A 27379-nucleotide genomic window follows, 5' to 3' on the forward strand; every position below is an offset into this window, starting at 1 on the left:
CCCCCCCCCCGCCCCAGGGTACAGATGAAACGATTATATTCAACTGAAATTGTATCGTTCTAGGACTGAAGGGCATTTGCAATGTGCTGCATAACGGAAAAAAAAAAAAAAAAAAAAAAAAAAAGAAAGTCAGGCTCCTGAAATTAAATTGCACGCAAGGGATATTTGTATTTCTTTTGTGGGAAAGGTTAATAGATCTAAATGCGAAGTAATGCTTTGGGATGGGAGGCTATCTAATGCTAAACCCACATTAATTCTAAATAAAAGTATGATGATTAATGCATGTGCTCTGAGTAGCAGAAGAACTAATAAGAATTAGCTGCTTGTGCTGAAATTTTTTACTGTTGCAAAACACAGGCTGATTAATTCAAGGTGGAGAAGTTGCTTCTTTTAAGAATCCTATATGGGAAACGTTCCCTTCTTTCTTAGAGAACGGCCAAAAAGACTGGCCAGAAACAACTCCTTCTGAAATCTCTGAAAAGCATTCTTTATACTATAAGTTATATGACTTTGTAATCTTGGTCTTGATGAAACAGCTGTATATCTGGAATAGTATTTGTTCTGTTTACTGTTACATGGGAGGGAAAGCTTGGTAAAGGATCGGCATCCTTTTATACAAGAGTTTCCTGCTGTTTCCTCGTTACCTTAGTAAATAAAAATACCTTAACCTAATCCTGGTTTTAGTAAGAGTTGCTTCTGTCTTTTGCGACAAGAGTATTCGTTGAAATCACTGGTAACATGGCTTGCGAGCTCAGTTTCTTGGAATATTTTGGAGATGGGCTACTTTTACCCTCAGCTGTTAGCATCACCGGGGAAGAAGTAGGGATTAATTTTGATGGATTTAGGCAAGGCTATAAAACAAAATGTATTTTCTCTAGTAAATGGTTTTCACCCTTAGGCTGCACTTTTCGGTTTCAGTATATGTTGTCTCTTACTCTAATGGATGATATTTTGCCCTTTTCTTGGCTATGGAAGAGCAGTGTGCTCATATTCTTGTCTCTGCAAATCCAATCTTTCAAACTTTCAGCATGCAGAAGTCCTTCTGATTTCAGCGCACCATATCTAATGAGCAGCTCATAATGCTTTCAGCTCTTGTCTAGGCACTGAAATGGATAGTGTTCTGAAAACTGATACAATTTTAAAGGTCAGATCCCATAAAATGTTGTTATTCCTAGCCAATAATGTGCCTTCTGGAACTGATTATTTAGTCTGGACTTGCACTGTAGACTGTCCCATCCTTTTGTCTGGGCTTCATCAAGTACTTGCCAGGTGCAGTGACCAATAAAATTGGGAAAGATCTCTGCGGGTGAGTTTTGCAAGAGGCCTTCTGTAACAGAGGCAGCAGGCACAGCCAGTTGTTTCTCAGATGCTGTGAAGCCATACGGTCAGAAAGGTGTTGTCCTTCCCGTTTCCTCGATTACTAGTTTGATCTACCTGTGTGGAAGACAGAGTTCTGGGTGTATGTTGAAATAGGATTGTGTGATGCTCAGAAGTGATGAGGTCTTGTTCCATGTCTTAGATACTTTTAACTCTTTCTTCTGGTACATCTATGAATTAATCCTAGCAAAGCCTCAGGGGCTGTAGCCAGAAGAATGGCATTTGGATCAACTTGCACTATACTAATGTATAGCATATACCCAGCTGAATGGGAGGTAACAGCCACTAAGTGGGTCATCTGAGAATACTAGAAGCCATTCCTGTCATATCAGTATGGCAGGTCACTCTGTTAAACACCTGCTTTTTTCCTTCTGAATCTACCTATTTGGATCCTTATAACTGTAATACGTAATGGAAATTGTGTGTAGCATCTAGCTTTTTGTCTGGGTAAAAAGAAAGAGCCTCACCCTCAGTTGCTGATAACTGATAGGGTTTCACTGACTTTGTGATTGATAGCAGATCTGTGCCTCTTACAGAATATGGCTTTGAGCAGATGTCACAAACTCGCTCTGGATGTCCCTTCAGCATACAGATAGCTATTGCCTTCCCCCTGCCCTCCACAATCACGCTTGTCCACAGCAGGCTGCTTTTTTCATTGGTACCTGTAACAAAACTAGACTGTACTTGTACTGGAAAGTATTTACTATCTGCAGATGGGACTGTAATTGTTTTTACTTTTTTATTATTAATTTCCAAGCCTCCAATAAAAGCACTGGTCATGAATCCACTGCTCCCTTGATTGCAAAGAGTAATTAATTGATCAGATCTGTTTTCTTTTTATTGTCCTGTGGACTGAAAGGTAATGATGTGCAATGTGGAGGATATTCCGGCTGGAGATAGTATTTCTGCAAATCCTGCAAAGCATAACTAATGATCTGTAGAGTACCATCAGACATTCAGTGAGCAGGCTGCCTGCTCTGTCTACCCCCACACCATGTGCATACATATGTGTTCACGTTCTGTATTTTACGGTGTGATCAAAACCAGTCTTTGGTTAATGTTTTGGTAACTTCTTTCTCATTGTTCTTCCTAGCAGCAGTAACATTTGCAATTTCAATCTGTGGCAGGAAGCGTGTTTCCTTTCTTAAAGGAAATCTGAATGAATTTAGAGGCCACAGAAAAGGATAGCTTGCAGTTCGTGTTGCTGCAGTCTGTCAAAGAAAACAGCTACAAGACAGATGCTGATTTATTTAAAAACAAACAAACAAAAACCCAAGTCTTGTGTTTTTTTTCTCTTTCCAAATACACAGTCTTAAGGAATGTATTCAAGCATCTGGCTAATTCACGTACCATTAATTCTCTAAAGATTACATATGCACACCCCATTAGACCTGCATCATTTATTTAAAAAAAATTAATGTACTCTTGTCTTTATATTTTATAGCTGTGCCAAATTGTTGAAGGACATAGAAGGGGGAATTTTATAATCGAAATGTGCAGAGTCCTTCTCCTAGAAAAGTTGAAAGCATCAGCAGAGCCGTACCTAAGCTTAGTTTAAAAACCATAAACACACTTTTTTTTTCTTTTTTTGCTATTGGTGAATAGGTAAATGGCTTTTTAAAGACATGAACGAAAGCTTGTTAGAAACTCTGAGATACAGCCTGTCTTCATATAGGAGCTAGTGGAGTGGGCACCAACCCTGATGTCTGACGTCCTTTTGTATTGCAGTAATATGAGTAATCTTCCCTTTGTGTCTGTTTTGCGGACTGCAGTGAGTTGCTGCCAGTCGTGGTTTCTTGAGGGATTGATAGTCTCAAACAACTACAAGGACATCATCCTCCAAAGGCTCTGTGAGGATGAGAGCCTGATGCTGATGGCATACATCCCCTCTCATGCTTGTATGGCTCTCCACCAGCTTAACTAAGAGGCCAGTACCACTCAGAAGAATAATTTGGATCTCGGCAAGCGATGCTGATCATAGCTTGCTTCAGAGGACGTGTGCGGGGTGGGAAAAACTAACTAATCTGTGCCCTGACTATCCTGTTCATGTCTCTGGTACCTGAGTGCTAAAGAGGCTCAAATCCTTGGAGGCAATGACATTCTCCTCTTATTCTTAGCAGTGAATTCCTGCAAGGTCTGCTAACCAGCAGTAGAGACAGTGGTTAGTAGTCACCTGCTTTATGTTGGGGTTTACTGGTGTAAAGTTGCCGTGGAGATCGGTAGAAGTTTTAACCGAGCAGGGACTGCAGTGGTGCGCTCTGTGTGTGTAAATCTGTTTGACGTGTGATGTGTCTTGTATTCGGCTGTCCTGCTCACATATGAGGTCCACTTGCTTGTTTGCCTGATTCCCATGTACGAGAGCTGAACAACTGCCATGCAGTATTCATAGCACTGTGATACTAAAAAAAGGCAGAATCCGGATTGGTACTTGCTGTTCCAGGGCCCATATAAAAGCAAAGTCTGGGCACCGCAGGATTTTTAGTGCAGGTATCTAAGGCCTATAAGCTAGAAGGAACTGTTACTTGCAAAACTTTCCCAGGCTGGAGCCTTTCTTGTGACAGCAATAAGCATATTGGCTGTCTGAAACAGAATTGTAAAGAGGCAGAAACAGAAATCTTACAACTTGGGAGATGTGGGAAGGAGGAGTCTTCCAAACTCATTTTAGAACTTGTAAAGTGGATTAAAATATGGGGAGGGGGGTGAACAGAATGAGTGCTGAATATAAATGTATCCTTTACACTTGTAAAGGGTAGGCAGGCTCCATGTGGTCAGAAACGTTGCTGGGAAAACATCAATTAAAATGCTTGAGACTGACGAAGGCTTTAAGGCTGTTGAGGTAAACAGTGACTCATATTGGTTGAGAAGCAGGAAGGAAAAACATTCAACAGCATACACCCCAAGCTGGACTCTGAAATGAGGCTTCCCAAGGGGTTGATGTGCAGGCACCAGGTTTTTAGCCAGGGCCTGCTGATCTGCAGCCTTCAAAGGTGAAGAGTCCAAGTATTTTTCACTGACTCAGCAGCAGACCTGCTGGGTTTATAATGTATATTTGTTTGTAGGGTCTTACGGAGACAAACTTGGCATATTTCTAATTTTAGAGTAAGAGGAAACAGCCAGCTGATGAAAATATTCGGAAGGAAGCGTTAAGAAGTTGGAAGCTTTGAAGGAGGGGGGAAAAAAGGGAATAGGGCAAATGTGGAGATGGATCTCTGAACACCACTTGCTCCAGCAACAGCTACGGAGCCCTCCTGCGTAAACTGCCTGGAGCACAGCATTGATTTGAGGGGGGAATGAGGCTTCTGCTGTGTTTATCCTGAGGAAAAAGCTCCAGTCCTTTCAACAGAAGCTAAAGCTTGTGCATCTTGAAGAGTGGTGTGAGCCTGTTGTATTAGTGGAAAGGCCTGATGGCACGCATCAGAAGTGTCGTCTCCTCTCCCCATCTCCTGTACTGCTCTTAACAATTTAATCCATAGCCATTTGTCTTCATAGGCTGTAATTGATCTGTCTGTGATTTAGCTCATCAGATGGTCATTAAAGAGCTTGCAGCTTTTCTTATTCTTGAGGAGTGAGAGTTGGGGATCTAAAAACACTTTGTCTTTGTCTTAACTGGATTCATTTAGTATTCTGGGATTTGGGGAGGCTAATAAACTTATATGAGCTATTATTTAAAGGTGAGCTGCCAAGTGAACATGAAGGATGATCCAAGCACCGCTGGTGTGCCGAGCGCTCTCCAACATTGGGTGTCAGGTGTGAGCAGCAGAGGGAATTGTTGCTAAAACCCCAGCAAGGTATTCCACGCTGCCCTGGCTATGTGTGATCAGATAACGCAGCTTGCGGTGGAGCTCCTGGAGCTATGTTTGCAACGAAGACAGCATTTTATGCTAGCAATGTCAGTGGGATACGCAGAAATATTTTGTGCATTGTATATAGAGTTTGGGCATGATGCCTGGCTTTCTTTTTTAAGCGCTGCTATTGTTCTGAGCTGCTGTCTGTACTCTGGCAGTTCCCGTAACAATGTGCACTTCCCACGTTGCCTGCACACGCATGCTGAGAAAATGTCTGTCGCCATCCTTTAACAAGGATATGCTGGCAATCTGCGAAAGAGAACAATACCCCTGGGCTGCAGGAAAGCAGTTTCCTTTCCCCGGTACTTTAATGAACACTTGAGAAATTTCCAAGCTGTAGGAAGAGGGGATGGGATGGATGGGTTCTCTGTTCTGCTCCTTCCCGAGCCTGGCTCCGCACACCAGAGACTTCCAGAAAGATTAATAATTCCCTGCAATTATTGAATTTGCTGCGTAGTCATATGCATAGTGTCATCAAACTGGTTATGCCTTGGAGGTCTCTTAAGTGACTGTAATCACGAATGGGCTCTTAAGTTCTCTGTGGTCTTTTAAGACAGCATTTCTGCTAGGGAACACATGCAGCTGGATGCTGTGCCTGCACCGAATGTACTTACTTTGTTCGTGAATCATGGGAAGCTACGGGGCCCTGCAGACAAAGCCCTGCGTGAGGCATCTGAACCCTGGCAGGGCATGCTGCCATTCACATGAACTGGCTTCCCAGTTGCTGTGTGTATTGGGATTGGGAAATCTTTGGTAATATAAACCTTTCCTAATTGCTCAAAGTCACAGTATTTATAAATACTCTACACTTGAGTTTAATTGTACGTTGTCCTATGTAAATATTAATACCATATTTTTCTTTCTTTGTAGTGTACGGAGGCCAAAAAGCATTGCTGGTACTTTGAAGGATTATATCCTACATATTATATGTAAGTAGTCATCACTTTCCTTTTTGTGTTTTCTAGTGTTCAAGAGAGAATTAGATTCTGTAGGCTCTTAGAGTGCTGTTCTTTCACTAATCATGCTTTTTCCATAACTTCTCTGTGACTTCTTCTTATTTAAAGATGAAGATGCAATACTTTCCTTTTCCTCCTTTCCCATGTCTCATTTCTTTCCCTTTTCTCCCTATTCAAAAAAAGTGTACAGTCCCCTTTCACCATCCAATACAGGCGACCTTTCCAGTTGAAAACAAAATGCAAGATCTTAAATGGCTCTTATTTCAGAGTGCTGAAAGGAAACATAAGTAGAGCCATGTGAGGACAGTTCTCCCTTTGTTTTGAGCAAGGGCAGGTAATCAGGCAGAGTACCAAGACTGCTTTGAAAGTAAGTTTGTCCCGGTGCTAATACTGTTGTTAAATTTAGGGAGTTGGGATGATTTGTTATCCGTGGCATAACTGTCCTTTTGATGAGTGGCATCTACATTCACATCAGGCTTGGGTGTGAACCAAATGTCAATGACCTGTAGGTGCACGATTGAGGATCTCTCTGAATTGCAGTTTTCTGTTTTAAATCGCCCACAGCAACAACAAAAAGGCAGAGGAAATGTGTGGGTGGGAGGTGTCTTCCCTGTGGATTTGGGGGCAGAAAGGAGATAAATGTACTAAACTTTGTCCCTGGGTTGTATAACTCTATAATTGCAAACACCCGTAAACATAAGTTTAAAAAAAAAAAAAAAAAAATAAAGTGGGGTGGAGGAGTAGGTAGCAGCATTAGGTCATCTGTTCCCTGAGCAAGCTCTTTCTTGCTGAAGGATAGAAAATTACTGTAATCCTTATGCTACCCAACAACTTTCCTCCCTTTTCTTCTCCACCTCCACTTCATCTGCCAGAAACGGGAGAGAAATGCTAGAGACCAAAAGCAGCCTGGAAGCCAGGCGAGAAACAAAGCTCACTGAAAGAATGAAACGCTGTATGGTTTAATCATCTGTGATCCTGAATATTAACTGCTTAGGAAGTGCCTAGAACTCACTGTCTTTTTTCAGGTGACTGAAATGTTGAGAATTACTCATAAATGGTTCGCCAGAACAGATGGGTGAATTTGAAGAAGTTCATTTTCTTTGCATGCTAATAACAACAGGACTTTGGTTCCACCTACTTTTTATTTTGTTTTGCTGCAGTGTGGGAAAGAAGCAGGGATGTTATGAAATTATAAAAATCCCACTGTACCCTGACATTCAGGAGTGCATTATTCACATCACCTCAGTGTTCTGCTTACGTTTCTGCCCACATGCTTTTGCAGCCAATGTTTGTCTCCCTTGGTAGTACAAAGGGGTAGCTACTTGGATATCGGGTGTTAGCTCAGACTCTTCGTGCCACAGGTAAATACATACCGAGCCCTGCAACAGATAGACTCTCTATCTGCAACAGATCTGACGTGCGCAAGGTTGCTTTCTAATTGGTTTCCTTTTAGTAACTAGTTTACTGTTTTCTTTGTGTGCTGAAATGTAGTATCTTGTAGAAAAGCAGTGTGTTTATTTTCCAGTCCATCAAAGAGGTTAACTGGAATTGCACACAGCTTTGAACGTTGGGAGGAAGAAAGTTGTGAGAGGGACTATGGTGTTGGTGGGTTGTTGGTTGGTTTGGGAGACTTTTAATGTGGAGGGAAAACTGTTGTATATTGACTGTGTCAGGTCAATCAGAAGACTGTTACTAGCAGTTGTGTGTGTTTGTGGTAGTTACTGCAGCACTGTGTTATCTGAGTCATTGCATAAACTTCTTGTGATTGCCAGTCTCCTGGATAGTGTATGTAAATGGAAAAAGGAAGGGGAAAGGGGTGGGATGTGTGTGCTCAGTGATTGTTGCGATGGTGATGAGTGTCACGTTAACGCTAGTGTTGTTATTGTGATTATGAGTTTAAGTGGGGAAGAAGAAACACTAAGGAAAGACAATAAGGATTTGTGGATGGTAAAGCTCAGAGGATAGATAATGTGTGACAAGTGAAGAAATGTGGAAGGGAGAGGAGAGAGGCTATTCGAGTGTGTAGAAGCCCAGTAGCTTTAAAGGGGGCATGTATCAAAATGATAGGAAGGTCACTGACGTCTGTCGTGCCTGGGGTTTCCTACTTTGTTACTTCTGCAATTTCAGTTTCTGTTGTCTAGGATCCTTAGCTTCTTCCTACCTGCACTGTCATTTCACACCTGTATGGTGGAGGAGAGGCACAACACCAATCTCAGTATCTTAGGGTGAAGTCCCCTTGCTTTGGCACTTGTTTGACCCTTCACTGAGTTAATTCAACTTGCTAATCCCACAGAAGTTGTTCATTTTAGCACATTCAAGTCAGTGTTGAATCAGCTTGGTATAGTTTTTGGCGAACACTGGTGAAATGGGAGGAAGGGGGTATTCTGCATATTGTGGGGGAGCAGACATGAGTAGGATCTTCTCCATTAGCATATGGTTAGATGTTAAATCATCTAAGGGCATAATATGTAACTTTATCCTGAGAGTGTCTCCTCTGTGCAAAACTAGATCTGGGATGTGCTGCAGTGAAACAGGTTTTATTTTATCTTACAGTTTCTGGAGCAACAGTCCATAAGAAACAGATACATTTAGTCAAATGGGTTTGCAATAGATTCCATTCCTTTCTATTGCTGGTTTTCTGACAGAAGTTTTTTCCATCCAGTTAAGATATGTAGTCTGTCCTTTGGTCTTGAGACTATCTTTAGAGACTTATGAAAACCAGCAATGCAATCCTTTTTAATGATTTCCCTGTGATTTTGGTCCCATGCTGGCAGTTTGTCACGTCTCTCTTGGAGACACTTTGTATTATAATGAAAAGGTTGGCTTGTCAGCTCAGAAATACCAAGTCCCACGTCTATTCACAGATCTAGTGTGACATGCTCAGACCATGGCATCCCTGGACTGGCATGTCCATATGGCTTATCTCTTCTGGGTAGGCACGTCCTCCTAGAAGGTGCCTGCTTCTGTTTAAATTGCCCAGAGTAATAGAAATCCAAGGTGGACTGTCACATAAAATGGTTGTTTGCTTTTATCAGAAGTTTAAAGGCAAGATAGCTGAGTTAATCTTTCCTGTAAAGGCTCTACTTCAGCCATCCAAAGACAGAGATAAGACTGCGTCTGCTGGGCAAGAGGAACATGGGATAAGAAATCAGTGTGCCAAAATAAGTGTACTGGAAATACAGCTAGATGGGGGGGTAAAACTTGCAGTGATATGACTGTTCTTCTTTTGGAGCTTAAGTTTTTTTTAGTTTCTGATTCAATCTGTCTTCCAGTGTCATGATTTAAAAAAGAAAAAGCTGTTGGAGCTGTTGCTCAAAGCTTTCTTAAAACTTGTTGGTTATGTGTTCTGTATTAACAGCTAGGGCAAAAGTTGGAGGTGTCTGTTGCAGAACTAATGATACATCTCTTTGTCCAAATAGTTAATGGTATTAGTACCTTTTAAAATTATTTTTCCAGTGGATGTAATTGTTCTAGCCTTCATAGATCACCAGTAAGCTTTAGTTAAATTCAAGTGTGTTTCTTCCAAACATAATTCCATTTCTTAAGGCTAGACTGAGGAATTTATCATTTTCCAAACTTTTCTACTTCTACTGTGTGAATAAGCTTATTTCAGACCAGAAGCCATCATGGAAAGGTTGCCAGGAATTTGAGAGACATACATTGGTCTGCTACTGTTGATACAGAGAATTTCCAAGACTGCTCTTAACTTACTTCCTAACCAAACCAACCATTTCTCCATGTCCTAGCTGCCTGAGTCACAAGATATTGTCAGTTAGATACTTTTCTCCTGCTTCAGCAAAACATTTATTTATGTGGAAAAATAAGCAAACAAATACAAAGCAGATAAAGGAATTAGTCATTGGAGTCTAATTCTTATCCTTTGGAAAAGCAGGGAGCCAAGTTATCCTTGACTTTGCTTAAAGAACTAGATCATATGTCTCTTTTTGTGGATGCACAGAAAGCAATTCAGAATTAAAGCTGTCTTAACAGACTTGACTCTGATCCTCTACGAGGATCCTCATCCTACTCTCACTTAAATAAGCCAACTCAGTCTTATTCTAGATGTAGCTGAAGTGCTGATGGTTGGCAGAAGAGACAGTCAAGATACTTCTCTTACTTGGCAATAATGTGAATAATGACATAGTGAATGCATTAGATTGTGAAACCATCTCCTCTGTGTGCAGATGCCAGCAGCACTTAAGATACTCCAGTTGTTTTTTCTACTTCTGAATTGGGAATGAATAGTAGAGGGAAGGCTGCCTTACATTTTGCTGATGAGGAGTAGTTTGATTAGAATGAATGTGAATGTCCCTGTCACTGCAGTGTGAAGTATGTTCCCTGGTATGACTGACCAATCCCATAGGTCTTTTCTGTTTACTTTTCCTCCTGTTGTTAGCTACCATCACATCTGAACTTTTAATGAGGTGATAAATTCCAGATGCTAGAACCTGCATGTTTCTAATCCTCTCCTTTCCAGGCTCCATGGCATGTTTATAAAGCAGCACAAATGTTTTTGAGTATGAGTGGTTAAGTATGTGTCCACAGCAGTAGAAATACTGTGGCTGATGTCACTGGGTCAGTGAAGTAGTCACCCATGGGGAGCGGGGTGGCTGACTTAGAGGAAGAAAAGAGTTATGATGCTATCCAATATTGAGTTAACATTATTTCAGCTCATCCTGTTGGATTATTGTGTATTGAATTTTTTAATAATGTGATATTCTAAGAGAAGTAGTGAGGAAAAGAGAGTAACTGATCAGAGAATAACTCGGATGGGAAGGGTTCTCAGGAGACTTCCAGTCCAACCTCCTGCTCAGGGCAGGGTCAGCCATGAGGTCAGAGCAGGTTGCTCAGGGCTTTAACCATTTAGGTCCTGGGAAGAACCCAAGGAAGAGCACAGGAAGGCACAACCTCTCTGGGCAATGTGCTCTGCTGGCTGGCTGTCCTCATGGTGGATAAGTTATTTCATATACAAGTCAGAACCTCTTTTTGTTTTGGTTTACATCCATCATATGTTGTCCTCCCACCCTGTACCACTGGGAAGACCCTGGCTCCATCTTCTTAGTAACCTCCTGGGTACTGGCAGGCTGCTCTTGGGTCCATCTGAAGCCATCTCTTCTGTAAGGCTGAACAAGCCCAAGTCCCTCAGCTTCTCCTCACAGGGCAAGTGCCCCAGCCCCTGACTATCTTGGTGGCCCTTTGCTGAGCTCACTCCAGTTTATCAATTTCATTCTTTTTACTGGGGACACAAAAACTATATGTGGCATTTTAGATGTGGTCTAACACGTGCTCAGTGAATGGTGAAAGTTACTTCCCTTGATCCAGTGGCTAGGCTTCTGTTGACACAGACCAGGATGCTGGTGGCCTTTATTGCTGTCATGGCACACTGCTGGCTCATGTTCAGCTTGCTGTCTGCCATGACCCCTAGGGCCTTTTCAGCACAGCTGCTCCACAGCCAGCAAGATGTTCATCCTTCCCACAGGCAAGACTTTGCATTTGGTTTTGTTCAATTTCACGAGGTTCCTGTCAGGCCATTTGTCCAACCAGTCTAGATCTTTGAGTGGCAGCCCTGCCCTTGAGCTCATTGACTGATGCCTGGTTTGGTGCCATGTCCAAACTTGGTGAGAGTACTCTATCACCAATTTGAGCAACGTGCTTGTCAACAGGACAGGTCCAGACCTCTGTGGTACTACCAGCGATTACTTCATACTCTCTAGGGAGAATGTGACCCATTGACCACTGCCCTCTGAGCCCCACCATCCAACCAGGTTTTTTTTACCCATCTAGCTGTCCGCCTGTCCAGACTGTAATGTCCGAACTTGGGTACAAGAATATTGTGGGAGACAGTGTGGAAAGCCTTGCTGAAGTTGAGGTAAACAACATCAGCTGCTCTCTGGCTTGTCCACAGATACCATTCACTGCCAGTGTAGTGGTAGGAGGTCTTCTCGCTGCACTTCATGTCCCTTGCAACTATCAGTTGTAGGTGAGGTTTGGCTTTCCTAACATCACACCTACTCGTGTATGTGATTTCTAAGCTCCTTGGTAGCCTGTTCTGGCTTCCACCTCCTGAATACTGACCCTATGCATTGGAGCTCAGCCATGGGTTCCTTGTCTAAGTATCTTTTGACTGTTCACTGGTGTGCTACTAGGTAAAAGACCTCCAGAAAGAAACACAGAAACTTTCTCTGGAAAAAAATGTTAACCATTGCTCCTGGTAAATATATGAAGAACAGAATAAACATAGGGGAGTGCCATCTTGTAACCTCTTCTAATGCTTATCCAAAGCAGAACCTGAATTAATGTTAAAAGCATGTGTGGATGGAGGTGTTATATTTTTAGGCTAATATGTTTCTGCTGTAGAAAGTAGTTTACTGCATACAGCAGACAGCTGCATGTGTACACATTTATGATGATTAAATCTCTTTAATTTTTCATTTAGAATTAGTATAAGAACATTAATATAAACCTAAAAAAGTTATGTTTGCTAATACCATTCATGTTTAAAACATGTTCCTGTCCTACATGGGAACAGTCAATTCTTTTTCTTATTGTGGAGGAGAATGCTGATTGTATTCTGTTTGTGGTTTTTCATGGTTTTTGAAATAAATTTCTTGTGCATTTCAACACACTTCTCTTCCTTTGCAGATTAAATTTTGTTTTATTTATCACACAGTTGTGTTCATCTGGGTTTTGAATGTAAGCCCTTATGTGCTTGGTGGTCAGTCTATAATAATAATTTTGTGCATTATCAAGAACCTGCAAAATGTTCCAGCTGAAAACAATAAAAACATGGTTTTCTCTTGCTGTTATTCAGATAGCTTAGAGAGCACTTCTTCCATCAACCTGTGTACAAGAGGCTAGGAAACCCCCCCAGCCTAGACACAGGGCATGTTGCATGATGGGAGCTACTTTCTGTGCTCCACATCCTGTTATGTTTACTGCTTTTAATTAAGTTGGCTTTACTGATGATACACTTAGCTTTCCCATTGCAATTACAGCTGCATGAAGTGTCAGCAGGTGTGTGCTTAGGGCAGTAATCTAGCTGTTGATTTATTCTTCCATTTGATTTGAAGCCAGCATGGAGGAGGGAGAGGGGAGGCAGCATGCTTCCAGGCTCCTTGAATAGCTGGCACTGTACAGAAACGGAGACCTGGATTCAGGCCAGGGCCACCAATTTAGCAGCAAGCAGCCACAGGAAGGGCCTGTTTGCATATGTAGTTCAGCGCAAGAATGTAAGCGCACAGTTTGTATCGTGAACGAAGACGGCAGTAATTATCAGACCGTCTGCATATAAAGGCAACAAAAACCCACCACCGTTGCTCAGTCCTGTGTGGCCTTAAACAGTAAGGGTACAAAACATCACAACTAGCTTCAACAGTCTGTGCCCTTGAGGTGGTGTATTCCTTGCTTCAAATGCGGGACTAGATTCCCTTGATGTTGGTGGATCTGTTGAGGTTGTAGTCCCAACTGCTGTAATCACCCAGCAACTAGATGCCTTGCCTTGTACTTGAGTTTGTTTTGATGGAGCAGTTGTCTGATGCACAAGCTGAGGAGAATTAGGCTATCAAATTAGCAACCCACTCAGCTTGCTATGAGGGAGTCCTGAGGAAGGGAGAGGGATTTAGTAACTCTGCCTTCACAGACGATCAAGCAGGTGACTGACTTAATTTGATATTTGAAGCCCTGAATGATTTCGGAGTTGAAGGCTGACCAGGCGTAGGCAGCTTACTCTGAGAAAGTTGAGGAAAAGAGGGCAGTCTCTGTCTTCTAGTGGAGGAGTACTCTGAAACCAGACTCTGCTCTGGCTGAGGTGGAACAGGGAACCCAGTCCCACCACCCTCTCATTTCCAGAGGATGCAATAACCATAGTTGTGTCTTATCATGAGTGAGCCTCAGTTTTTCCTGTTGAGGCTGTTTGACTTGAAATACCCATCACAGCATTAACTCTCCCATGTCCCAGGCAAGAACCCTAATGTGAGGCTGAGAATCAATTTCTTCTGGCTTCCTGTTAGTGGGACAGGAAGGCTGGTGCCTAGTTTGAGCTCTTGTGTGCAGCATCAAGGAGCACTTGACCCCAAAGTCATCTTGAAGCTTCTAACCCTTTCTGGATAGGGAGACCCTGAGTTAAAATTTTGAAAGACTTGGTGGCACTTAACTGTTGGCCATTAGTACCTGTGTCCTTCTCTGCGTTTGATCATGCGGTGGCTTGGTGAAGGAAAATAAAGATTTACTGTGCATTAGTATGTTAAATTCAGGCAGATAGAAAATTCATGGAGACCCATCGCCCCCTGCCAGCAGACTGCTTATAATCTCCCAGAGCAGCAATTAGATGCAGTAGGGCTGCTTGCCCACTGGGAGCAGCTTGAGATATGAAGAACTAATTGTCCCTTTAATAAGGGGCCCGATGATTAACTAGAAGCTCGCGTTCCTGTTGGTATGAGAAATTTACAATTCCACCTCCAGAAAATTAAAATTCGTCATACAGATTATCTATGGCTTACTTTTGCCAGAGCCTTAAGCTGTGCTGTTTCTCTGCTTTGTTCTGTGAAAGAAAGGCCTGCAGCCTATGTTGAAAAATGGCTATTTAAGGTACCGTATACTGCCACTGGACGAAGCCCAAACCGCAGCAGTTCTTGCTAGGTTCTGCCACAGGAGGAGCTGAGAAAACTTCTAGATGGATGTGTGCTGGCCAGAAAGCCATGTGGTGAGACTTGCTGCCTTTACAGATGACCAGGAGAGTCCCTCTGTAGTGTGGCTTTCCTCTTGGGGTCTGAGAAGAGAGGGCTGGTGTTACGGCAAGCAGTTGGGTAGCAGAAGGCTTGTAGAAGGGTTGGTTTGACAGGAGCAGCTGAGCAAATACTTCTCATCCCACCAGAAGTGGGGGAGTATTTACCATATTCTGCTGAGTTCTTGCACAGAGATGGTGTTTATAGGCTCTTCCCCTAAAGAATAATTGAGAAATAATCCCTTTTTCAGTTGTTGCCTGCACTTGTTTTTCATGTCCGTGTGAAGGACAGGAGCCAAGTATCTTGTCTCGTAGGAGATTTTAGTTGTGTCAAAGCAGACAGGAATCTAATCTGAGCAAATATTGTTTCTGTCTCTGTTGTTTCTGCTGTGTAGAAAAAATGACCTGACAGCCCCTTTCCTCCTTTTTGCCTTACATTTTCTTATGTAGTTAAGGGCTGGGTGATTTATCAAGTACCTGGGTAACTGTATCTCTAGTGCTCTCCTGGGTACCAGCGGCAGTGTTTTACTCTCAAGTACAAATGTTCCACTGAGGTGACGGCTGCGTTCATCTATGAAGCAGTTATATTTGTTATATATATAGTTACATATTTGTCAAAATCAGACCTATGTTTTACAAGGCACTGTTCTTGCGTGCACTGAGAGATCATCTTTGCTATGTTTAAGAAAAGAAGAGAAATGGTTTTGGGTGCCGAGAACCTGTGACTGCAGGTAACTGTGGTGGAGTTGTGTCCCTGCTGAAAATTAGGCAATGTACGCAGACATGCCAAGGAGACACAACCAGCTCTAAGACCAAGGCTGGAAAGCAGATGTTGCCTGTCACTCTGCTCCACCAGCCAAAGACCTTGCCTGTGTTACTGCTCCTGAAGTATTTAAGTGAATGCTAGTGGAGAGATGGGGCCTTTGTGTTGCAGTGTCCTTCTGGAGACAGATTAAACCGCTTTGGGATTCAGAAATAGTTACTTAGGTGGGCCTCCTGAGTGCCGAGTGGGACTCTGTTTCGATTTCCATGTTCAGTGGGCTGCTGCAGCAAAATGGGTTCCTTGGGATAACCTCTCCACCGTGCTTGTAGCATTAAGCTCCTGCATGTGTCTGGTGGTCTTCACCACGTATGCAGTCAATAACCTGGGTCTTTCCTTATGCAGCAGTACAGGCAATGGCTTTGCTTTGAAAACCGCTTTTTATTGAAAGATGGAAATGCACATACAGAATGGTCTGAAATGAATTAATAAATGGTGAAATAAACTTGGTAGAAAAATACCCCCCCTCCCTTTCAGTTCCATGGTACGCCTTCTATTGATCCTCTTCCTCATTTATCATCCTTCAGGTGTAATTCTGAGTCTTGTGGCAGTGTAGTCCTGTTGAGCTCAGTGGCATTACTCATTGATAGCACAGCCAAGACTGACCTTCATCAGAATTGTTTCTGCTAGTCAATTTGTGGTGGTTGCGTGCTTTGTTTTTCTTTTTGTTACATGGCTCATTTGATTTTTCTCTGTTCAGCATCACTGTATCTTGGCAGCTGAGTTCCAAGCAGATTAATTTTTTTTTAACTTTCTTGTCCTAGAACAAGTAAATACATACACATACTTCAGCTGTCTGCCTTCATCTGTTCAATGGTAGCAGACCTGAGCCTTCTGGCCTTGAGGGCTCAGCACTGAGCCTGCCTGGAGGTGACCCAGTCTCAGCAGTCCATCCCTTCCAGTTCTTGTGAGCACTTGTGGTTCTCCTTCTGGTCTTTTGCCCATGCCAGTATTAGGACTGCAGCTGGGACTTCCGTAGCTTCATCCGATGCTATTAGCCATTTCCCCAAAAATCTTTCTTTTCTGTTCTTAGTTTTGGTCTATCGCTATATCCTCCTTTACTTAACTTCTGTCTCCCTTTGGTTGCCCCACGCACACACTTCAAAAACTGCCAGTGTTTCTTGTATTCCAATGAATCCCAGTTTTCTTGGTTGTTGTGGGGGTTTTGTGGCTTTCTTTCGCCCTCCCATCCTCTGTCTCTGTGTCTACAGTAGGGTTTCTGCCACTACTTGTGGCTTAACAATTTGTTTTGCTTCACTCTTCCAAAGGATGTTGCTAATAAAACATCTTAAATGTTAAATAAAGTTTTGGCACATACGATGCAAACAGTCTAGAGAGGAAACCTAAGAATGCTACAGCCTGCATTTCAAAGGGATGGTGTTGATGGGGAATACCCATGTTGAGTGAGGACAGGGAACATTGTCAGACCACTATGGCCATACAGTCTACTGAAGACTGCAATCCTTGCTTTACCTCTTTAATTTCTCCACTTTTCAGCAAGTGCCAATCGGGGAATTATTTTTAGATAATGCTCTTTGCTGCAGCAGCTCTGCTAAGAAGGGACTTGATCAGCTGTGTAGATGCAGGTATAAATGGAAAAGAGCTTCTGGACCATTTCATTGAGCAGTTGTTATCTGCAGAACACGTGCAAGTACAGGTTTTGTTTGTGGGGTTTGGGTCATACCGTATACCCTTCTGTAAAACTTTGTGCTTTGCTTGTCCATTAAGGAAAGAAGTTCAGTGTCATGATTTAAGTGCAAACCCATACAAAAAGCTTGTCACTGTGATCTGACACGCAGTGTGACTTTGATCTCTGACACATCAGTTCCTTGGTGTGCTAGCAGTGCAAGTCGTTGGACATGCAGATGCATTCATTTCACTCTCCTGAATTATGAATGAAAAGATGTACCTTCTAAATCATAAATCACATTGCAGACAGTTTTCAAAAGAGAGACCGTATGCTTGGTGAAGTTGCAGATTAGCAAAGCAACTAATGGATCATGTCTTATCCGATGTAATGGGTTAAATTGTGATCAATGAAACAAGCATTGCCCTAGGGAAATGCGGTTCTCGGGATCATCTTGATGTGTGAAAGAGGGAAAACTGGCATTAGAAAAGTCTTCTGTAGGAGATGGGCTTGGTCCAGTTTAGATTAACAGTAAGGCTCATTCTTCTTCAACTGGCATTGGGCATAATCAGTCCTTCTCCATAATGAAGAGCCAAAGCACGAATGTAATTTAAAGAATACGCATACCAATTCAATAAATATGTGTGTGTGCTTAATTGTTTTTTTATGAACCGGGGTCTTAATTCTGCTGGGATTTGCTGTCAGGCAGTAAGAGATAGTACATCAAAGACTGATTATACTTAAGCTTGTATGTTACTCCATTAATAAGCTGATTTTATTGTCGTCTTTTGTCTGCTAATAAATATGGCTTTTGTAAGTAAGTTAGTTTTCTTGTAATTGGGATCGATGTTGTCAGAAGTTGTGTTGTTTTTTCGTAGCACATTGAATCAAGAACAAGAGATCAGCAGAGCTTCTGCGGTACCCTGACAGCGGTGTCAGCAAATGGGCCGTTTGTTCTTCCAGTCTTTTTTGGCACTGCTATCAAGTGGTGGGGAATGCAAACAGCAGGTTGTTGTCATGGCATCATCCTTGGTTCTAGGCTCCTACATACGGGTACATGTGTCCATACTCGCAGGCATGCAAAATAAAGCACCTGTTTGGTTCTATGGGTAAAAAGTGGAAGGGTTACTAGTGTCAGATCTCAAAGGGATTTTCCTCCAAGTCGTGATACTGGTTTAGCTTCGCAGATCCACCCAGCAAATGCAGTGCTTAGCTTTGGATGAGTTGCCTCAGAAAGCTTACTGGCTATTAGAAAATGGAGCTTCTCTAAACACAGCTGTAATGAGAGACTCCTCCATCCTTTGCATTATCATTCTTAGCCATTTGAAAGTGCAGTCATCTGTGTAGGAGATGAAACTTCTCTTTGATGGCCTGCTTGTTTGCCATTCAGTGGTCTCAGGAGCATCATAAACAATCCACTGTTGAGCCGTTCTGTCTTCCAGCTGCTACTTTAGCCCTCTTTTGCAGGAAGAAAAGCTAAGCCACTGAGACTTTAAAAATGGTGCCTAGACAATGTAGCCTAGACAATTTAGAGATTAAAAATAAAAAGTAAATTCAGATACCATACTCCTCATACAGATGCTGTTTTAATTTTGGTGTTTGAACGACCATAATTATATATTTTAAAATAGCTTTTTCTCATCTCTTCTGGCTCTGGAGAAAACAGATGCAAAATAAGCGAGGCAGGGGTTGGGCATAGGGGTGGCGTACGTGCAGCCTCCCTGGGCTCTCTGTTTTAATTTAACTTTTAATACAAGTTAAGGTCTTGGGGCTTGATCTTGGAAATGACTTTGGGGCCAGAGGCTGGCCTGGTGCATCCGCTCCCCATCCTGCTTGTGGTCAGGTGTAGGTGTCTGGGCTGACAGAGCCAGTGTGTGGAGGCAGAAATAAAGACTGCTCACATCCCTAAAATCTTTTTTTTTTTTTTTTTGCCTTAATTGCCTCAAGAAAGGCTTCTAGATTTATGGGCTCCATGTCCTCTCTGCTTTTCTGGCCCAGCCAAGTCCTTGCTGTGCTGCGTCAGCAAAAAGGGCAAGTGCCCATCAATGTGGATGAGGGGGTCCAACCAAAAGCGTGTTGAAGAGCAAAAGGGGTGCCATGACCACTGGTTTAACAGAAGGCAGCGGCTGCCACCCTGTTTCGTAAGGGGCCTGATCCTGCCCATGTATTTGACATATGTCTTGAAAGCTCCTGTTGAGTTGATCCACTTGGGGAGCATGGAGGAATACTTAATTTCTTGGTCCTGATGGGACTGAAGTTAATGCTGACTTGCTAAGTCTTGTTAGTAGTTTTGTGAGGTCTGGTAGCTTTAAGGATGAGCAGTTGTTAGGGTCCTGGCAGGCTTTAAAGAAGAAAGGTTGGAGATGGGTCGCCTTGAGGTTCAGGGACAGCAAAGTGGGTGTTTTTTCTTTTGGCATGAGCGACTTACTCTGCTTGAGTCTCAAACTGGGTGCCTGAGTATATTAATGGACCTTGCTGGGCTGATCATGTCAGATCCTCCGGCTTGCTTAAATAAATCTTGCCTACCTGTCATCAGAAGAGCATGTAACTCTTTTCACTTGCAAAACAACTGATTATGTATCCATAGAGCATCCTGCTCTGGCCCCAATTAGAGGCTGAAGCCTGTGTGACTTGATGTATTTTGCAAGCGAAGGCTTGTTAACTGAGCGTGTAAATGTGTAATTGTCTGTACAATTATCCAATTGATTTTTTTTAGCTTTGCATACAAATATGGGAGCACAGTCGTGCAGTTGGGCAAATTTTCCAAAACCAGATGCTTAATTAAATACGTGCCTTGAGCATACAAATGTGAACACCCTTAAGATTGATCCAGTTGTGGTAATGTCCTCTTTTCTTTTGGTATGTGGATATGCTAATCTGAATGTTTTCATCTGAGTCTGTCACATACCATGGTTTCTGTGTTACTTCTGTCTTTTTTCATACTAAATATGTTTCATTGGTCTGAGAAATAGCAGTTACTGTAGAAATTGTTCAGAGGTTGCAGTTAATGTATGTGCTGACTTTTTTAGTGAAGTGGTACCTTGTGCTTACAGTGATTGGTGCTATAATACCTTTAAAATGGTTCTATTCGATATGAAATATCAATTTGAAATGTGGGTTTTTTAGAGGAAAGGCTGCTTAAATAATGGGAGTTGTTGGCAGTTGCAGTCCAGTGCAACTTCTGAGAAGCAAAAAACGCCATTAAATTTGCAAATAACAGTACGCTTGAAGTTTTCTCTCCACTCAGTGGTTTCTCTGTTTGGAAGCTGCTCATTTGCAAAGAATGAGTGATCTGGCAGTTTTGACCTTGCAATTCTTGTCTGTTGCAGTGAATAAAACCCCAAATGGCTCATGTTTGAGGTCTGCAGTGTTCATTTACTGTGAAAGAAAACAGAGTAATACTGCTTTTCTTTTATAATGTGTCCTTTTATATAGAATTAAACACTGCATTCAGTCTTTTTGAGGTGGCTTTAAAAGAAGTGTGTAGGAAGGTAGTCTCAATAACATGCAAAAAGTTACTGAATAGTGATAGAGCCATGCCACGGATGTGTACATGTGATTGACAACTTTACCTGGCCAAGGGTAGTCTGTTCTTGTTCGTAGACCCACAGAATGGTTTGGGTTGGAAGGGACCTTTAAAGATCATCTAGTTCAACTCCCCTGCCATGGGCAGGGACATCTTTCACCAGACCAGATTGCTCAAAGCCCCGTCCAACCTGACCTTGAACGCTTCCAGGCGGCTTTGCCTCCCAGACTCATGGCAATGTCAAAAGTAATGCCTCGGGCAGGAGTGTGAACGGCGTCAGGGTTGGGGATCCCATTTTAATCTGAGTGACAACCACTCCCCTAATGCCTTTTTCTCTTTATTTCTCTGCAGATGTCGCTCCTATGAGGATTGCTGTGGTTCAAGATGCTGTGTAAGAGCTCTCTCTATCCAGCGACTATGGTATTTTTGGTAGGTCAGGGCATTTGGGAATTTTGTTTGTCCTGTTCTTGTCTTGTTTGTAGGACTTAAATCAGGGTATTGCAAGCCCTAGTATTTTAAAGTAAAGTAGGTATGAGTGTGCAGTAATGTATATGTGTACATGTAAATGCAAGGACTTTGGGTTTTTGCTTATAAAATTCTCCCAATGTAGTGAGAAAACACTGAAAAAGGAGGTTACTCGTGTCAGGTTGACCTTTCCTGCCTCTGCATCCTGCTGGTCTGTACAGGCAGCGGTCCCACTTTTATCCAAAATTGCTGCATTCCTTATGCCTGTTCCAGCTACTACCAAGCAGCAGCGTTTGTCTGTTTTTGCTGGGCACTCAGTTTTAAAAGAGGATTGTATAAGGAGGATTGTGCATTTAGGCAGGGTTTAAGATATTCTTGCCAGCTGAATTGAGGCTTCAATTAAAAAGGAAGAGAAGTACGTTTATGACTATGAGGATTTCACTGGAGATGACAGCAAGGGAAAAGCAGGCAGAAAGATTTGAGCTTGTGAAACCAGCAGCTCAGTAATCTGGATAAAGCTCAAACTAATCACTGTTATGTGCATAATGAAAAAATAAGGTAAATTCATTTTGGAGAGGAATTTAAGAAAGTACCTGAATAAAACTTTCTCATTACAGTAGAGAGAAAGTAAAAGCTCTCCTGAAAAATTATGTCAGACATTTTTATGTAGAATTTGAAGACTGCTTAAAAAAAGGCTTCAAAAGTGAAACAAATAAACAGTGAAAACCAGAAGCCTGATATGTACTATAATACAGAGATTTCCCAAAGCTGACTGTGGGATTTCAGTGTACAATCCTTACTGATATAACTGAAGAGCTCTGCAGCTCAGTCCCTGGGGTGACGTCGTAAATCTCTGTTTTTCTGTTCAGAACAAATCCTTTGCAGGAACACTGCCAAAAGGGAATGTATTAATATTGGCTCAGGGAAACAGGACCTCCTTCTGCTCTCATTTCCACTGTAGAAACAAGAACAGAACTTGACCCTGTGCATGAAATACCTCTCGCTGCCATGCAGTGTCACATTCTCCCTCTCGGGCACCTGGGAATGCTCCAGAGGAGATAAGCATGGTGTGTAGGCTTGCCTCTGGCCAACTTCCCTCCCTTCCAGAAGAAAGAGCACAGTTGTCATTGTCTTCCAGTAAAGGGCCCTGAAATGAGGTGGCTACAGGCAAAAGAACCATTTGAGTTTATGGGAGCTTGCATTAGTCACTAGCATGTCTGATAACTGATCAAGGAAACACAGTGAAAGCCACTGTCTGAAGAAAAAAAATCTTCTGATGTGCCCTTGCTGCACGTGCCTGTTTCCACAGCACCAAGACAAGGGAATGATGAGGACAGTGTAGTCAGGTCGGAAAAGGGGCAGAGAGGAGAGCAACTGAAGCAAAATGATGTCCTTTTCCTTGAGAATGTATATCCTGTCTAGGGAGCACAAAGCAAAGGTTGTCATCTTCAGTGCTGAATGCTTCAGTCTTCTGGCTTGAGCTTAAATGCCAGCTACCATATTTCCCATGAGAGACAAAATTACAGTGCTGAGTAATTTAAGAACATCTAAGAATCTTCTTTTAAGGGCAACTGCAGAATAGTATTCCTCTTTGTCCCCCACAAACCTCCTGGCCAGCCTCAATGCTGTAAGTGTGAGGCTTGTGTCCAAGATATGCAGTTTGAAACCGTACCGACCTGGAATTTCAGTTCAGCATCCTGGAGGCAAAGGTCAGGTATGAACCTGAACTTTCCAAAAGTTCAAGGGCGTTTTAGTTTCAGATTTGTATTTTACATGCCAGAAAACATTGGACAATAGTACTAATGGCTAAAGATATCCATAATATATTCGTAAGTGCCCCATGAGTGCTATCTCAAATGACATAGACCTGCTCTCAAGAGACAACCTATTTAAGAAACATTGGTAAAAAGTCATAGGCTGATGATTGCTAGATGATACTCGTTTCTCTCAACAAACAGGCTGGGTTTGAGAGCTGCCTGAATGCGGGTGGGTTTTGACTTCCCTCTTCTCTTTGCCTAGGTTCCTTTTGATGATGGGAGTTTTGTTCTGTTGCGGAGCTGGTTTCTTTATCCGAAGGCGAATGTACCCTCCTCCACTAGTAGAAGAACCTACTTTTAACGTGTCTTACACCAGACAACCAGTCAACACTGCATCAGGTCAGAGACTGCTCATTAAACAAGTTTCACTCATTTGTGATGTTTGCCAAGGCATTTAAAAAGGGTGGGTTTGGGGGTTTTGTTTATTTGGTTTTTGAAAACTGTGGGATTTGGACAAGGGATTGCACTGCACTAAACCATGCAGCCACCTCCTGTGATGAGTGAAATCTTCTGCCTTTCAAACAGCATAATTCAGCTGCAATGTACAGAAGTGGTTTTGAAACCCAGGATGACAGGACTTTCAGTTCCCTTCTGTTGTGGTTCCTCATACCTTTACAGCTGTGTGTCCATGCATGGAAGGAGGCTAGCAAGTTCTCGCTTTGCAGCGTAGACAAAACGACAGGTATCCAAAATGAACAGTGACATGAAGAAAGAGTTTTAAATACAGTTGGTAACGTCTGGCAGAAGTGAAGGAAAGCCTAACATTTTTCTTCCACGATCTGGCTATCTTGCAAGTCTTCTCTTTTTGATTTGCCTTCCATGCTCTGTGCTACAGTTTTTCTGCAGCAAAGTGGTCCTTCTCCCCTTGTTAGTCTGCTTGCTGTCTCTCTGGTTGGTAATGGCTCTGAGCATCAGGAGGATCTACTTAGTGATGGCTCCTGTGGCAATACTGCTTTCTAAGTTTGTTATTTCTTCCTCTCTGGCTGTTAGATAGTCCCACTTGGGACAATCCTGCAAAATAAGACTCACCTGTAAGCAGAAGATGTTTGTGCCTCATGGGACCATTTTGAATCCAGCTGTCTCTAGTTGGAAGACCTTCCACAGTGCTGAGATTTTATCTGAGTGCACACTCTGGTGCTTGCTTTCTCCCTGCCTCAGCAAGGCCAAACTGAGACATTTTTAACCACTGTCCAGATTGCATAAGCCAGTGGTCATTTGTGCCAGTGAAAGTACACATACATGCAGGCATGCTTGGTACACTGACACTTTTCCTCCCAGGCTATCATTTTATTGCATGTTGTATAAGAGAGAGCTGAAGCCAGAGGATAATTATCTTTTCTGACAACTTTTTTTGGAATTGGCTATTTGTTTTTGTTTCATACTGGCTTGGAAGTGGAAATACAACATAATATTTGTAACGAGAAGGAGGATCTCTGAAAATTTGGTGCCTCGAACCTCTCTATCAAAAATTGTCTTCTGAACCATTACATCTCTGTGTAATACTGTGGCTGCATCAAGACAGCCTCCTCAGAAAAGTGTCCTAAACCCCTTCTCGCTAGCTGTGACTACGAGCATTGTGCAGAGATGCAGCATTTGGGCTCTCCCTGCTGTCACGCTGGCTATTGCACACCCACGTACCTTGTGCAGACTTTGGAAATGCTCTTCCTTGCATCCTTAAGCATGTACTCATAGACATGTCTCCCCGCCCCCCCCTCCCCCCCATCTCTCACAGGTCTAAATGGATAAAAAGATGTTACAGACACAAACTGACACTTTATTCACCCTCTTTTTGTTTAAATCCTAAGAGGGTTTTTTTTAGGGCTTCTATTCTGCATCTGTTTTTCTGCTTGACTGAACAAGCATTTCCACTGAGAGTATTTATTTTTCAACAGTGGATGGTTGGGGGGGAGCCAAACTAACTAAACTAATATTTTTAAGCCTGAAAAATAACCTCAAGATTATGTGAACAGGGAGCGTCTTTGGCTGGATTGGTAAATACCAGATTTAATTTTAGAGCACGGTTTTATTTTTTCATGACACTTCATGGAACACAAGTTGTGGGTAAATACAAAATAAGCACAAGCCCCTTGATGACCTGCTTATGCCACCTGCTTCCAGACTGTTATTACTGTTACTTAAAAGCTTTGGGCTTTGAGCTAACCCCACCAATTTTTTTTTTTTTTTTTACTTTTTATGCTATTCTAGGAATACTCAACAGCAAAAGCAATGGGAATTAGTAGTCACCCAAGTTCTCATTTTACACTAGCTCCTCTTCCAGATTTGGTAGCAGTAGCCAGTTCACTGTTGAGGTGGATCCCTTGAAACGTGGGTCCTTGCCCATCTCCCTCCTTCCCTGCAGAGATAACAGCAGCATATAGTGCCATCCCAGCAGCAGCCTGGAAGTGGGAGTGCTTTTTCTGTGGGCCTGACTGGGAAAATGGATTGAACACCTCACCTACAAGCAGCAGTTTGCAGGCCTGGTGGTATCTTTCACTTCAGCCCTGGCCTACGTAGCCCCAAACTGGCAGTTCAGGTGCTGGAAAAGGTCGGGTCCCTTTGCAGACACTTAACAAATACTTACTGAGCTGATCCGACAAGGAGGTTGACATTCAGTTGTTGTTTTCTGCTGGGTTCAGTGAACTGAAAAAATATCTCAAAAGATTGGTGTCCACACTTCCCCCCCAATTCAATAATAGTACACAGAAGTTTTAATGGAAACAGTTATTTTCCTACAGAGCAAGCTGCAGTGAGCTACCTCAACCTTTCCATGTCCCCATGCAGATGGAAACTGCAGAAATGCAGAGCTGGGCAGGATTTAACTTTAAAACAAAAATGCTTAAGAAAAAGGCTGCAGAAGAAGGTATTAGCCCAAAAGTTGGAGAGGTGGGACTCGGCTCCTGTTCCCAGCCTGGCTCTCCTGCAGCCGTGTGCTGATGCTATAGGTGGAAGCAGAACAAGGGCTTCTTGTCGCCACAGCAAAGGAAGAGAGGCTGCGGAGCAGCCCTCTTTGCTCAGACAGGCAAAAGGAAAAATTACTGTGGTGGTGTGTTAAAAATTATTGTGTTAAGAAGGAAATAGCTGCGTTCCCCATCTGCTTTCCATCCTTTTTGCTCCCGAGGGTTCGAACAAAGCTCCCTAGGCAGACAACCCAGGCTCTGGGACAGTTTGCATCCCCCTGCCTTTTGGCTCGGCCCATCTGATTTAATATTGTAAGGACGTGTTTTTGGGTTCGGTATGTAGCTGCTTCCTGAATGCTTGAAGTACTAAAGGATGCTTAAAGCTTTCAAAAAGCCTGCATTCCTTCTGTGGCAATACTGAGTCCTAGTGTCACTAAGTCACAGAAGGAATGATTGAGGGGAAAACCACTGTGACTGTGTCATTAGAGGAAAAACAGACTAGCACCAAAACAAGAAAACCTGTTGCTCAGCCATGATTTTTTTTTTTTCAGTCCAGCTTTATTTAAATAGACAGAAAGAGAAGAAACCTAATTTACATCTTGAGATAAAGACAGTCTGTGACTTTAATTGCTGGAACTGCATTAAGTTGTCTTCCACCACCCGCTGTGTATCTGAGGAGGGTTACACGCCACCTTTGTTATTCCTCATGGCAGCAGTCTCTGTTAGTCCTCATGTGTCACAGCTAAGGAATTTTGCATTTGATCATACATTTCCTTTCTTTGTCCCTGCAGGCTCCAACATAATTTCCTAAATTTAATCTGCGCAAAGCAATCTTGTCCCATTGTGTTAGCCAGCCATAATTGGCTTCAACTTGGGTTTTTGCTTCATACATGTTTACTTCTTAGCTGTATTATGCCTAGAAGGGAAATTATCTATTTGAGATGCACTCTGGCTTACAGGCAGATCCAGTACACCACGAAATAATGCGAAGTCCTTTTGTAAGGCTTGACACCTGAGTCAGGGCTGCAGTGGAAACCCCTTTGTCCATCTGGGATCCCATGCCACTCCTCTCGGCAGGCACAGCGGCTTTTCTGTCCAGGGAACTGAGCAGGGCTTGCTGTTTTCCCTTTCAAATGGTAGTCGCTTGGGGCAGTGGTGCCCTTTGTTTCACTAAATGATTTCCATTGCATGCAAAGTTGAAACCTCAAGAAGTGAATGTAGTCCTGCCAGCCTGTGTTTTCTCTGGGATGGGAGAAAGGTGGTTCCTTGTCTTTGCTCTGATGAATACTTTGAGAAAACTTGTCTGAGTGTGCAGAGCACAGGCCCT

At 42.7% G+C, this 27379-nt stretch overlaps 1 protein-coding gene across 1 annotated transcript in view; it reads left to right on the plus strand.

Annotated features, from left to right (window-relative positions):
• VOPP1 (vesicular, overexpressed in cancer, prosurvival protein 1) overlaps positions 1–27379 on the plus strand; it is a 65590-nt gene that overhangs the window by 37684 nt on the left and 527 nt on the right. The window contains exons 2-4 of the mRNA XM_010581809.1: positions 6093–6151; positions 21225–21302; positions 23358–23494. Coding sequence (XP_010580111.1) covers positions 6093–6151; positions 21225–21302; positions 23358–23494 — 274 coding nt within the window. The remainder of the gene's footprint in view (positions 1–6092; positions 6152–21224; positions 21303–23357; positions 23495–27379) is intronic.

The sequence above is a fragment of the Haliaeetus leucocephalus genome, unplaced genomic scaffold (genome assembly GCF_000737465.1).
Source record: "Haliaeetus leucocephalus isolate CR32 unplaced genomic scaffold, Haliaeetus_leucocephalus-4.0 Scaffold808, whole genome shotgun sequence".
NCBI classification, from domain to species: Eukaryota; Metazoa; Chordata; class Aves; order Accipitriformes; family Accipitridae; genus Haliaeetus; species Haliaeetus leucocephalus.